Source organism: Heterodontus francisci, chromosome 31 (genome assembly GCF_036365525.1).
Source record: "Heterodontus francisci isolate sHetFra1 chromosome 31, sHetFra1.hap1, whole genome shotgun sequence".
Classification (NCBI taxonomy): Eukaryota; Metazoa; Chordata; class Chondrichthyes; order Heterodontiformes; family Heterodontidae; genus Heterodontus; species Heterodontus francisci.
The window spans coordinates 52,169,216-52,184,203 of record NC_090401.1 but is presented as its reverse complement, the minus strand read 5'-3'; the positions used below and the strand labels follow the sequence as shown (position 1 = coordinate 52,184,203).

Here is a 14,988-nt window from a genome sequence, read left to right as displayed (position 1 = left end):
CGATTTGAAAACAAGGATGAGAATTTTAAAATTAAGAAATACAGATAAGAGCTTTGCAGAATCGGACATTTCAGCACAGAAGTAGGCCATTCAACACATTGAGCTGTGTCGGGTATATATCACTGCAGTGCAATTGTGCTGTGGAATGCTTCATATCACAGTTCATCTTGCTGTATATTCCTTATTTCACACAGTGCATCTGGAAATTAAGGCTCATTTTAGAGAAAGTTGAAACATTGGAAACAAAGACACCTTTTCCACATCATTTAGAGGATTGGAAAAATTGTTAAGAGTGACATTGACAGAGCCAGGGAACAGGTTACCTGAATAGTTCTTGGCACGGATGCCCGGACAGGGTTGAAAGAGTGAACAGAATTTAATGTAGTTCTATTGGAAATCACCAACCAGTATTGCTTTTGATTTGAGCAACTGGGAAAGGTACATATCAAGAAATGAGACTGACCGAGCCTATTTATCCATTTTATTAAAAGGTGCTATGTTGGGAGCTGATAAAACCCAACATCTGTAGCAGAATTAAGTATTCGGTTCAAGTCCCAGAACTACCCATCAGCTCTGTCGTTAGCTAAGTGGGTATCTGTGTGGCTGCATAATAGGGCTACTTATTTAGCAGAACTGTGTTTATTTTTGGTACATGCTAGCTTTTGTAACTTACGGTTTGTCCTTTAATAAATTCTGAGTAAGTGCTAAGGTTTAGAGTTATTTTTTTGCAAATGTTGCAAAACTGAAAGCTGATGATTCTCCTTTTTCATCCATATAGCTCTGGCTGTTCCTGGCAAGAAGAAAACCTGGAACTGGGCTTCTTACCTGGAAGAAGAGAAAATGCAAGCTGCACCTCTCAAACTCTTCAAAGAGGTTTATATTCAATTAAGGACTTTTATATTGCAGTCTACCAGCTCCTTGGAATCATTTATTGTGGAATATTGTTCAAAGTCTTGTACTTTAAGACGCAACTCCATGTTTCTAATTATTGGATCCATGTTTCAAATGCTACATCTTGAGAATTAGTACTCAATTTGAACTGACCCCCTAGGTGTGCATTTGACTCCTGGAGCTGTCTGTGATTAAGACTCAGTTGATGAATTTTGTTTCAGCTAGACTGTTAGATGTCGTGAAGGAGTGCTATGAATGCAGTCTAACACCATGTTCCTTTTCTGTACAGTACCAGTTGTTTCCGCAGAGTCGCAACGGATTTAAACTGGGCATGAGGCTTGAAGGCATTGACCCAGAACATCCATCAATCTTTTGTGTTCTTAGTGTTGCTGAGGTAAGCTTCTCTGAATATCAGAGGCTGCTAGATATATTCAGTTCTGCTACTTTTTTTTAAAAAAGAAAAATGCCTAATAGTTCCAGTAGTAAAGTGTGTGAATCCTATTCAAGTATTTTGAGATTTAGGAGTAAACTTTGAGTATGTGCCAGTGATGAACAATTATACACATATTGGAAATCAATGGACAGGAAATCAGGGACACCATACCCACAGATTTCCAATATGTGTGGAATGTGAGTGAGGTTGGTTGCTTGCTGCCGGTGCATACTTGAAAAATTTAGGCTTCAGTTTTACCCTCAGTTGAAATTCAGATGTACCCTCAGTTTGTGATTTTAACCCAAGAATGGTGAGAATCAGGTTTAGGTATAAAAGAAAATGCAAAATATTGCAGCTGCTGGAACAGAAATTGCTGGAAATGTTTGGTGGGTAAGGCAGCAGCTATGGGGAGAGGAAGGTAGGGTTAGTGTTTCGGATCAACGACCTTTCATCGGAATCGGTGTTTGATCTACTATCCTTCAGCTGCTTGGTCCCCATGTGCATCATTATTGCTTGATCCTTTCTCCAAATGCCATCTTAATTTGTTAATTTGTTTAACTTTTGGGAAATAAATATCAAGTAATTGATCAAATGAGGTTTAATATACTTATGAGCATCGCAATCTAGTTAATCTTGTTATTTTGGGCTCTACATATTTCCTCATTGGTCAGAGTGCCTCTTGGCTTTTATTTTGCTCTTGCAGTACTTTTCTTCTAAACTAAAAAGTAAAACTTGCGGATAGGGTATAAAATGCTTCTTTGCTGTAAAGTATAGTCGTCACAGAGGATTAATCAGTCTAAGGTAGCAAGGACCTGTGGTCTGTAATTTTAATTAGATATGGAAACAAAATATGAATAAATATAGCATAAGTGATTTAAGTATAAATAAGGTTAATGTGACATTTTTGGCAGGTCCAGGGATACAGGATCCGGTTACATTTTGATGGCTACTCTGAATGCTACGATTTCTGGGTAAATGCAGACTCTCCTGACATTCATCCTTTCGGTTGGTGTGAGAAAACAGGCCATAAGCTACATCTTCCAAAAGGTATTTTTAAAATAACTTGCATGTGTTGGGCTTTAATGATGAACCCTCAGAAAGTTTCTGTTTTCCAAACTGCCACATTGTGTCTGATAACACATAGCCATCTGTATTTACATTTGTATCTATGGAAGACATCGGAGTTAGCAAATTAAAAAAAAAAAAATTGAGAGGCACAGGTGGATAATTTGTTGGTTTACTTGTCAGATCTATCAAAATATCCGTCAATAAGAGAAAAATTAGGTTTTGATTATTGTCCAACATCGACAGTAGAAGGAGCATTATTGGCTTCATAACTGTCCAATCTCTACACGTCATTGGGCTACATTAGTACTTGATTTTAAATACGTGTGTGAATGTCCTAGATTGGAGCATTAATAAATCTTAACAGCTACTTTGATTACAGCTGCAACCTTGGGAGAGAATTTATACAATTCTCATATGCGTGAGAAACTTACAATACATCAGAATACAGCCAAAGAATTTTCTGCACCTGTTCTCACCTGAGCTATGGGTTTTCCGTCCCATTAAAATGAATGGGCAGAAAATCACGGACTTAAAAGCAGAAAAATGCAGTCAATATCTTGCAAAGAACTTTTCTTTATCTAGTGACTTTCACGTCCTCAGGAGATCCCAAATTAGTTTGCAGCCACTGAATTACTTTCAAAGCGTAATCACTGTACTTATGGCAGCCAATTTGTGCACAGTGTTACGACCAGGTGAGAAGGAGTCTCGGGGGTTCCCTCTCAGTCTTTGTCTGGTTTAACCATAACCGGGTTTAATTTTAGAAACACTACTTTTTAGCTCCCCCTCAGTGAATCCTTGTTCACTGCTCCAATTGTAAGGCAAAGAAATCAGACAGGTTTCCTTAGATTTAAACAAGAAAGGTGGAAGTTTATTAATCTTAAACTCTAATCTGGTTAACGACTACGAATATGCGACACGACCACACTAGCATGCATACACGATAAACACACATGCAGATAGAGACAGAAAAAGTAGAAAAGAATAAAGGGGAAAAGTTTGAGGCAATATCAGAATTAAAATTACAGTCCTTTTGAGTTCAATGTGGAGTCTTTGGTTGCTGGTAAGTCCTGCTATTCGTTGGGGCTTAGTTCATGCTTCAACTTGTCTTGAGGTGTGCATATCTTCCGTGGGTCCGGTGGCTTGGGAGAAAGAGAGACACAGCCAGGAGAGAGGCTTGCTTGTTCCAGCTTCAGCTGCAAACTGCAGTCTCAATTCAAACTGTCCTGTGTCTCATTCAACAACCTGGACCAGCCAGTTAGTCATATGACCAGCTAGTTTAACAGTCCTGTCCTTGTGGATTGTATCATCTTAACAGTCCCTGGAATGTACTTCCTTACACCTTCAATGTTTGGTGATCAAAATCCATCTGGGTTAATTGGCCTAGGGAGTAGTTCTTTGTCTCCACAAGTACTGTCTCTTAGTATGCCAATGTCCTCCAGTCAAAGGTCTGGTGATCTCTTTTCTTAATTTCTTCACTCCAGCAATAGTTTAAAATCAATGATCATATGACAAAATTAATATTCCTCATTCTTGGCAGGTGGGGGTCTGCATGACAACAGCAAGGTCCCAAGAACAGCAATGAGACAATACTGAAATAAAAACAGAAAATGCTGGAAATAATCAGCAGGTCTAGCAGCATCTGTGGAGAGAGCAACAGTGTTAACATTTCAGGTCGATGACCTTTCATCAGAACTGGGAAAAGTTAGAAATGTAATAGATTTTAAGTAATTGAAATTAGATGGTGGAGGTGGGGGTGCAGGGTGGAAAAAGACCAAAAGGGAAGGTTTGTGCTAGGGTGGGAGACAGGAGAGCTGGTGCAGGGCCAGAGAAAGTGATAATGGGACAAGTAAAGAAACAAAAAATGTATCTAGAGGAGGTGTGAATAGCAGAATGATGAGCACGTGCCATCCAAAAGCAAAAATGAGGGGAAAATGAAACTAAAACCGAAACGTGCAAGGAAAAAGGAAACAAAATATGGGCAGAGATTATGGTCTGAAAGTGTTGCTTTGGTATTAAAGAGGCATATCTGTTTTAGTGGCGGTGGTTGTGGGGACAAGCATTGATCAGGACACCAGGAGAATGTCTCCCTTCTTTTGAAATATGTCCAATTGAACAGATTGAGAGGACCTATCTGAAAGAAAGCACTTCTAACAATGGAACCTTCTCTCATTAATGTACAGAAGTGTCAGCCGAGGTTATGTGTTCAAGTCCTGTGTTCAAGTGTTCAGCTAATTAATTGTCTAATAGATGAGATCCAGTGTAAGTACTAACTCAGTCTAGTCTAGTTAATTTGTTTGAATTGTTGTCATGTAAGTTTGATGTGAGCTTGATTCTTATGGAGCTGTAAAACAGTTTACCAAGATTACAGGATACTTATAAATGAGAAAAGTAATTTGGTCCTCCTTAATTGATCCATCCAAGACATTCCTACACTAAAATAAAAGCAAAATGCTGCAGGTGCTGGAAATCTGAAATAAAAACAAAGTGCTGGAAATACTCGGGTCTGGCAGCTTTTGTGGCGAGAGAAGCAAAGTTAATGTTTCAGGTCTGTGACCTTTCATGGTGCACCTGGTTGTTAAATTGTTCCAGGCATTTCACCTCCACTGCAGCCCTGAAGTATCTTCCAAGTCTTGTATAAAGGCAACAAGAAGGGAGGCCCTCCATAAACTTGAGGTCATACAAAACTCTGCTGCCCATATCCTAACTTGGAACAAGTCCTGTTTGCCCATCACCCCGTGCTTGCTGACGTACATTGGCTCCTGTTTAAGCAATGCCTCTTATGTTTAAAAAAAATCACCCTTGTTTTCAAATCCCTCCATGTCCCTTCTTCCCCCCCCCTCCCTATCTCTAATCTCCAGCCCCACAACCCTTTGAGATATCTGCCCTCTTCTAATTCTGGCCACTTGAGTTTCCCTGATTTTAATAGCTCTACCATTGGTGGCCATGCCTTCAGCTGCCTAGGCCTTAAGCTCTGGACTTGCCTCCTTAAACCTATCCACCTCTCTACCTCCTTTTAACCATGCACCTTAAATCCTACCTCTTTGATCAAGCTTTTGGTCACCTGCCCTAATATCTCCTTGTGTGGCTCGGTGTCATTTCTTGTTTTATAATGTCCCTGAGAAGTGCCTTGGGATGACTTGCACTAAAGGCACTATATAAATACAAGTTGCTGTCATTGTTGTTGTCGTGGACAAAGCTTGCAGATTGCAATCGAAATGGCAGACTGATCGGGTCTATAGTTTTGAGATCTGGAATAGAATTCCTGGAAGTTGGAAACCATACAGTGTTATATTTCAATACAAAGAGTGTAGAAGAGGAAGTATGTGTGTTTTGCTTGAGTGTCTTTTGCTGCTGATCTAATTTTACAGTTGAAGCATTAACATTATTTGAGAGTTTGTTGGTATTTTCAAGACAATTCTAGCATTTGGGTAGTGTGCATGTGTGTTTACGAAGCTACTGCACTCCCTTCCCATTTTTACTACAGATTTTCAAAAAGAAGGTTTGCACTTGATTTTCATAGAAATTCCCCACATTCTATTTATCGTGTTAATATATTTTATGGGTCTATTCTGTATTTCCAACTTTGCATCACTTGTGGATAAAGTATTTAACATTAAATTACTTGCATGGGATTTTCGGTTGTGGCAAAAATGTATATTTAACTGTGATCAAAAAATAATTTCATAATGTTTGCATTAAAAAAAGCCCTTTCATTTTGATTTTTCTTTTTAATTTGTAGGATACAAAGACAGTATTTCGTACCTAAAGTCTTGTAAAGCTCAAGCAGCTCCCAAAAACCTGTTCAGGTCGTTGAATACAGTGAGTGGTCAAAGTGAAACATTTTTTAAGGTGGTGTTAACTTCATGTTTTTCTTCATTTGCTGGGCAAGATTGTTTAGATGTGTAATTAAAGTGGCAAATTACTTTTTTTTTGTTGTTTGTAGCCTATCACTCCTTCTGGTTTCCGAGTGGGGATGAAGTTAGAAGCAGTCGATAAGAAGAACCCCTCCCTTACATGCGTGGCTACTATTGCTGATATGGTGGATAATCGGTTGCTGATACACTTTGACAACTGGGATGACAGCTATGACTATTGGTACAGAATCTGGAGAGTATTAATCTTTTGTTGTAGAACGTCCGCTTACATGAGCCTTGTCGATGCTGCAGTACATTTAAAACTTTTTAAATTTATTAGCCGCAATTTTAAAAAGTTAGACGTTTCCATACATGTTATCTTTTTTAAAAAAGATTGAAGTTTTGAGGCGGGTGGAATTCTACTGCTGTCCATGCATGCGTGTGTGTCATAGTCAGTCATTTATGGCACAGAAGGAGGTCATTCGGCCCATCGTATCCATGTCGGTTCTCCACAGAGCTATCCAGTCAGTCTCGCTCCCTTGCTCTATCCCCTTAGCCCTGCAAGTTTATTTCCTTCAAGTGACCATCCAACTTCCTTTTGAAGTCATTGATTGTCTCTGCTTCCACCACCCTGTGGGCCGCGAGTTCCAGGTTATTACCACCAGCTGCATAAAAAAAGTTCGTCCTCATTTCCCCCTGCATCTCTTGCTGAAAACCTTCAATCTGTGTCCCCTAGTCCTTGTACCATTAGTTAATGGAAATAAATTTTCTTTGTCTAAATTATCTAAGCCTGTTGTAATCTTGTACATTTCTATTAAATCTCCCCTCAATCTCCTTTGTTCTAAGGAGAACAGCCCTAGCTTTTCCAACCTAACCTTGTAACTAAAATCCCTCATCCCTGGAACCATTCTGGTAAATCTCCTTTGCACCCTCTTGAGGACCCTCACATCATTCCTAAAGTGTGGTGACTAGAACTGGATGCAATGCTCCAGTTAGGGCCTAACTACAACTTTTATAAAGGTTCAGCATAACGTCCCTGCTTTTGTACTCTATGCCTCAATTTATGAAGCCCAAGATCCCATATGCTTTACTAACTACTCTCTCAATATATCCTGCCACATTCAAAGATCAATGCACATGCACCCCAGGTCCCTCTGTTCCTGCACAGTCTTTAGAATTGTGCCATTAAGTATATATTGCCTCTCCTTCATTTTTTTTTTTTATGTTACATTGACAAACTTGTTTATTCAATGTCTGGGAATAAAGCTAGCATCACTGATTTAACTTGATTCCACTTTAAGCAAAGGAATACAGCTCAAGAAGCAAGTTAATCGTGTGGGCCACATGGATTTTGTCTCATCTTTATTCATTCAGTAATTCATTGTGACGAAAGAGGTTCTATACAACTGATCTACTGCATTATATTGTCTTATTAAGAGTACATTTGCAAATACAGCATCGATCCTGCCACCCTCATTGCATAGCATGTCCTTGAAGTCCAGTGAAACGTGTAAATCATGAGCACCTTAGGGACTGGCATCAGCTGTCCAATTTTTGCAGATGTAACATTTTTACAAAATTTCAGTAGAATATGAAGTTCTTTAGCCCAGCATCCATATCCCAGGATAGAGCCGTACAAGCTTTCAGTCCCAGAAATAGAGAGGTTTTCCACCCCTGTACATGCTGGATTATTGAAATTTTACTTCTTGGATTTTATTTTTCAAATGTACTTTTTTTTTAATGGACAGTCTGATCAAGAGCAAGAATGTTGGGGCTAACTCACAGTAAGGGGCTTTTACTCCATCATTTGCCAGAGCTGTACATTATTGCCAGTTTTGGAATATTTTTCTGTTTGTAGGTGTGATGCTAGCAGTCCATATATCCGTCCAGTTGGATCATGTCAGACGTCTGGATTACCTCTTACAACACCACCTGGTTAGTCTCCATTTCACTTCAAAATGTGAATTTGGTTTAAACAGCATAAACTATAGTGAACATTTCATCTAAAATATTAGCTAGCTACTTTCTATATCCAGGTTAAAACTTTAAGTTGCATTCCAAGCATTACTATTTTAATTTATGTCACTGTTTACTTTCTTAGAGTACAAAGATACAAAAGATTTTTCCTGGGAGAAGTACTTGGAGGACTCTGGTGCACAGGCAGCCCCAGCACGTGCTTTCAAACAGGTATGAGGTGACAAACTTGTGCTCAGGCGATAATAGGAATTAGATAGAATAAGGTCACAGAGCAACCTTTGATTATTTTCTCTCACAACATTTACATAGAAATACAGAAAATTTACAATACGGAAGGAGGCCATTTGGCCATTGTTAAATGCAGCAAAGATTGGGAGCTAGTGGGTAGTTGGACCTGCAACACTGACCGCGATCCACCGTTTTCTGCCACAGTGGCATGCCACCTGCAGTATACAACCAATTTAAGAAAAACCTTTGCACAAAGGTGAGAGGCATCTTGGGGTGTAAATGATCCTGTGTTACTATTTTGAAGAAGAACAGTGGAGTTATCCCCAGTGCCCTGGCCAATATTTATCTCTCAACCAACATCACTAAAACATTAAAATAAAAGCGAAATACTGCAGATGCTGGAAATCTGAAATTAAAACCAAGAAATGCTGGAAATACTCAGCAGGTCTGGCAGCATCTGTGGAGAGAGAAGCAGAGTTAACGTTTCAGGTCAGTGACCCTTCATCAGTTCTGAAGAATATCTGGTCATTTATCACTTTACAGTTTCTGGAATCCTGCTGTGTGCAAATTGGTTGCTGTGTTTCCGACATAATGGTGACGACGTTTCAAAAGTACTTTGTTGTCTGTAAAGAACTTTGGGACATCCTGAGGTTGTACAAGGTGCTATATAAATGCAGGTTTTTAAAAAGCCTCCTTCTGTTGCCACTTAAATATACTGGAAGGGTAGATGAGGTGAAAGTGATCCCAGAGATGGCATCTAACCTGTGCTGTGCCTGAGTCGGAGTGTTCAGTATTTCCTGCGCAAGAGGAAACTCATCAGTCTGTTTTGCTGTCCATTCCCTTGATGGGCACAAAAGTTTAACACACTGCTTTCCATTTGTCTTTTTGTGGCTGGTGTGAAGGATTCACATGATTATTTGTTCAAGATATATCAAATTCTTGGTTATGCGCTAGACATCTTTCTTCTAACATCACAGATGAAAGCTTTCAATAATTGTGTAAGACAAGTTTAAAAAAAAAAAAAATTGTCCAGTTTGGAACACTAGTTTGTGATGCTTCTGAAACTGAGGTTTAAATTCTGTTTTGTATTCTGCCCCTCTAGCGCCCACCGCATGGCTTTCATTTGAACATGAAACTGGAGGCTGTTGATAAGAGAAATCCTATGCTGATAAGAGTGGCAACTGTTGTAGATTTGGAAGATCATAGAATAAAGGTATTTCCTTCCCTGTGCCTCTATGAAGCACTATTTTCCTATATTAAAGGTACTATACAATTGCAAGTTGTTGCTGTTAATTGTTACTGTTAAATATTAATTGTATTGCAACTATATGTGCACTTTGTGGTATAACCAATGCCAGTCCTGCCATCCAGATTTCCCCATCATCTGAGCACCACTTCAACAAAGGAGTTTTACTGCCTAGGGATCTTGAAAGGGGAAATGTCTTTGTAGAATGACTTCTTCAATATTATTCCATTCTCATATTGGGGGAGTAAAGGTGCACAATAATTGTCATTAATGGATATCTGTCATTTTTGCATCTCCATGGTAAGGTTATTGCAAGGGCATTGCTGATCTGGAGCATTCCTGGGTGCTTCCATTATTGGGGATCATCACTTTGGGTGACCAATCTTGAGAGAGAACACCGGCGATGGCACTGCTACGCTTCTTTCCTTTCCCCTTTAAGCATCAGATATATTGTGTCGTGTAGTAAGATTGAATAACAGATTTAGATCTGTCCAGCTTCTAAAAGCTACACTGAGGCCATTCAATCCATAACAGAATCTCTGTCAAACAGTACACCAAGGGAGACGGTGGCGTAGTGGTAATGTCACTGGACTAATCCAGAGGCCCAGGCTAATGCTCTGAGGACATGGGTTCAAATCCCAGCCTGGCAGCTGGTGGACTTCAAATTTAATAAATTCAATAAAAATCTGGAATTGAAAGCTAGTTTCATTAATGGTGCCATTAAAATTTCGTCAATCCAGCATGGGCTGAATTTTACTGGCCCCCCCCCCCCCCCAATGTCCGAGCTCGTGGAGGGAGGGCCCAGAAAATGCCTCTTGGAGAGGCCCACCATGGGCCTCGATGCCAAGAAGGCCCCGCCCCATATTACCAGCTGCAGCGAGGCCTCGTGATGGCCCTCCCTCCACTCAGCGATTGGGGGTAGGATCTAAATATTTAAATTAATGTAACTTAATGAATTAATGAGCTACCAGCTCCCGCTGGCCATCCTGCTGCGATATTCAGGTAGATTGCCGGGACTCGCGCGCCTTCGGCTCTCCATTCGGAGATCCGAGGTGGCACACTGGTTGGGAGGGGGGAGCTGATAAGTTTCATGGTGGGGTGAGGGTGAGGGTGATGTTGGTGGAGTGGGGAAAACTATTGCGATTGGTGGAGGGGTTGGTGGGAAGGGGTTGAAGGTAAAAGTTAATAAACTGGTGGGGGTGGGGGGAAGGTTTGGATCACAAGGCAAATTTTTTTGGAGGGGAGAAGGCAATTAATTGTTTAGTCATTGGAAGGGTGGGAGAGGAGCTTGAATCTTTTATTAAATTTTTTACTTTAATTTTATCATGTCTATAACTTTAAAAATTCAAACGCAATGGAAGGGCTTGAAGCCCTTTACAAATGGCACCTGCGCTGCTGCCGGGGACAGGGCCCCCGCCCACTTCACATCATGTGGGGGTGGGGGTGGTGCCATGGTCCGCCCAGTCATGTAAATAATCCGCCGCGTACAATACCATGGCAGCTGTGCGGAATAAAACCCGTCGCGTGCGGACCGCCATCTTTTACAGCCACTGCCGTTTACAGCGGCGGCCAAATAAAATCCAGGCCCATAACACCTGACATTATTTGATTATCAAGACACTGTCTTGAGAATGAATTCAATAAAAGAATCAACCTTGTGACCTGCTCAGCCTTTGCTCTCATGTCCCATATGTCCTACCTATCAGATTCCTTGAAAATACTGTTCAGAGAACAAACAACTCATTAAAATTCTCAAAATAGTTTCAAATTAAGTTGGCGAGAAAAACAAACAACTACTGTGTATGTGGTTGCTTCTGTTAGACCCTGCATGCTATATCAGTAAGAATCCAGAACATTTGTACTTGCTGAACAGATACAGGTTTGGTCTGATCGAATCAATCGATGTGAAATTTAAGTTCCTGCTATGTTTAATTCTTCGAAAACCCAAAGTTGCAATATTACGAATTCTTCCATACGATTTTAAATGTTGTGTGCAATGATTGAGTGTTTATACCATTCACAAAGTGGGAAAGCAAGACTTTTTCTGCCTAGCCTTCCCAGTAAAGCAGTTGTGCAAGATCGCAAGTATTAGCAACACTAAATGTATATTTACTGCTATTTCAAAGCACTTTTAAAACTCTTCCCATTCATGACTGGGATCACACATTGCATTTCCTTTCATTGTTAGATGAAGTCTGCATTGTTTTCATTGGTGTCTTTTTTTATGGTGCAAGCCTGCTGCTTTTAATGGACTCTATTTTGTGCCTGTTTATTTGTGAAACTACATGCAGTCTTATTTTGATCGTCACATGTGGATCCCTAGATAATCTCCGTATTTAACAGTTTTTGAAGTTACGGTAGGTTTCCTACTTTTTTTAAATCCCGACAAATGACAGCTTTGTTATTTAATCTCTCCTGCCCTCTGCTATATCATACATCTCCTTTTGTTCTCTTCTCCACCAAACCACCCCACTTCACTTGCTTAAAACCTAATACTTTATCTAACCTTTGCCAGTTCTGATGAAAGGTCACAGACCTGAAATGTTAACTCTGCTTCTCTTTCCACAGATGCTGCCCGACCTGCTGAGTATTTCCAGCACTTCTTGTTTTTATTCCAGATTTCCAGCATCTGCAGTATTTTGCTTTTGTTTGAGCTGATATGCTTGTTGTAATTGGCCTCAGGGTGCCCAAGCTTGGGGGGAATAAAAGTAGCCAGACGTCATCATTCAGTAAGCCCTGCTGAATGTTGGGGCTTCCTTCTGTAATTCACAAGAACACCTTTTGAGTAAGATCAAGACACTTCGTAGTGTTATACATGACAGTCTTTATTGACATACAGGCCAGTGATTGGCATAACTGTATTCCGAGAGAGCAGCTTTCCTATTTCTGTATCTTTTGAGCTTTCTGAAGAGCTATTGAAAGCCATGCTTCCTTCTATACATCATATTTTGCCCACCTCAAAGGTACATGCCTTAGATAGGACTTCATGATGTGTCTGCCCTCAGATCCTTTGGGAAAAGTTTCCGGGGAGATGATGGTGTAGTGGTAATGTCACTGGGTTAGTAATCCAGAGTTCAGGCTAATGCTCTGGCAACATGGGTTCAAATCCCACCATGGAAGATGGTGAAATTTGAATTCAATTAATAAATCTGGAATTCAAAAGAAAAAGCTAGTCTAATAATGACGACAAAACCGTTGCTGTTTGTAAAAACCCATCTGGTTCACTAATGTCCTTTTTAAGGAAGGAAATCTGCCATCCTTACCTGGTCTGGCCTACATGTGATTGATTCTTAAAATGCCCTCCGAAATGGCCTATCAAGCCACTCAGTTCAAGGGCATTTGGGGATGGACAATAAATGCTGGCCTAGCCAGTGACGCTCACATCCCACAAAATTTTTTTTTTTTTAAAGTTGTAGTTTACTCTGAAGCTACTTCCCTCAAACAAGACTTCCTGGTGTGACCGTTTCTAAAGTCTTTGGAGAGCAGGCTTTATCTTTCTATACTGTAGCTAATGGATACCTCTACCTATGTTTATTACTCTAGCCTCTAAAATTGCACTTTAATCACTCATAGCTGATGCAAAGAAACTCATGACAGAAATGACTAGCACTTCACATATCCGAAAACAAGCTTTCCTCTCGCGATACTTCAAAACCATCCTGTTTAGATAGGAAAGTCTATTGCTCCATTATGCAAGGATGTTTGACTGTTAATCCTTTAACACTCCACGATGTTCACACTGGAAAGTGGAAATGTGGGCTTGTTGGGTGAGAACAGAATTGGTTGTAATGCTTCCTGTGGTTGAATACCCTTCAAACTGATTGTCTAGGCTCATACATGAAAAATAGGCCACTGGAGTTGGATACTGAAGGGCTGCTGATGCCTGAGGAATGTTCAGCAAAAGTAATCGTGAGAGAGAACAAATTGGTGAAATGTTGTAGAATATTTGTTTCTAGCTTTTCTGCCTCCACACCACTGGTACCTTTCCTCCTCTCCTGAAGCCACTGATTGTTCACCTGTTGTATTGTACCTAAAGTAACACAGCCCTCCAGTACCTTGTCCAAGTAGTATAATACGTATGTGAGCTTTGACAAGGAGTGCTGAAAAGTGACTCGACCACGGGGAACATCGTATCCTTCTGTGAAATCCACACGTACACCTGAGCAGGTAGCTCAGCATTGACCAGGACCTGAACTTAGGGCATTCCTGGTCTGTACCATTCATCTACTTATTAGATAAACTCACTAACTCATTGGGGGAGCTTATTTTATTGTTCCGAATTGGAAAAAAATGTGAAACATTACTTGATAATATAAATATTCTGGTGCTGGATAACTTGGCAATGCAGTCTATTCTTGCCCCAGTCTACTCCAGTAGTTGAACAGGTTTCCAACAGTGCTGACTGGAAGCTGAAATCAGTGCAGCAGTATAACAACAAATAGTGGGGCACTCTTTTGTAAAGATTACTGATTCCCATCAGTGAACTAAAAGCAGAAGTCCAATTCGCTAATTACAGATAACAAAAAAACTCAGATTCCCTTCATTAGTGCTTTATCATTTATAGAGAGCGATACATATCTCATAACCTCCGTAAAACAAATAAATGAAGTCCAGTAAATCAACATTTGTTTTGCTTCAGAACCCCCTGCTTCTCCCTGTCCAAACCCTGCAGCTAATGTAATTTTTTTTTTAGGCCAAACCGCTTTTGGAAATGACTGAAACTATTTGAAAATTAGGATTAGTAATTGCAAATTTGGGAAAAAATGTTTATCTGATATGACGCCGAAGTCTTAGCTTCCTGATGCATATATGGATAATATACAGCTATTTTCTTTTTAAGGCTGCCTTTATTGCCCATCTCTAGTTGTCCTGAGGAGGGTCTGGTAGTCCTCCTCAGGGCAACTGCTGTAATCCTAGTGCTGATGGAGTTCCCACAATGGCGTTGGTTAGAGAATTCCAATGATTTTGACTGAGCAATAAGGAACGATAGTGGATGTCCAAGTCAGGACTGTACATGACTCCGAAGGGAACTAGGAGGTGAAGATGGTCCAATGACTTTACTGCTCCTCTTAGTGGTGGAGGTCATAGGCCAGAAGTTGTTGTTGGAATAAGCTTGGTGTGTTTCTGCAGTGCATCTCTTGAGAACAAACTGCAGCTACAGTGCACTGGGGATAATGGAGAGGATGGATGTTTAGGCCATTGGCAGGACTGGCCACCAGTGAAGCTGATTGCTTTCTCATGGATGGTGATGAGCTTCTGAAGTGTTGCTGTGACCGTACCCATCCATGTGA

At 40.3% G+C, this 14,988-nt stretch overlaps 1 protein-coding gene across 6 annotated transcripts in view; it reads left to right on the top strand.

The window, feature by feature from the left end:
* The window catches only part of l3mbtl1b (L3MBTL histone methyl-lysine binding protein 1b), a 57,132-nt gene that overhangs the window by 20,302 nt on the left and 21,842 nt on the right, over positions 1 to 14,988 (top strand). For all 6 annotated transcript variants that reach the window (XM_068011584.1, XM_068011585.1, XM_068011583.1 and 3 more), the window contains 8 exons: positions 779 to 873; positions 1,181 to 1,285; positions 2,236 to 2,371; positions 6,132 to 6,211; positions 6,336 to 6,487; positions 8,105 to 8,181; positions 8,348 to 8,433; positions 9,554 to 9,664. In XM_068011584.1, the coding sequence (XP_067867685.1) occupies positions 779 to 873; positions 1,181 to 1,285; positions 2,236 to 2,371; positions 6,132 to 6,211; positions 6,336 to 6,487; positions 8,105 to 8,181; positions 8,348 to 8,433; positions 9,554 to 9,664 (842 nt within the window). The remainder of the gene's footprint in view (positions 1 to 778; positions 874 to 1,180; positions 1,286 to 2,235; positions 2,372 to 6,131; positions 6,212 to 6,335; positions 6,488 to 8,104; positions 8,182 to 8,347; positions 8,434 to 9,553; positions 9,665 to 14,988) is intronic.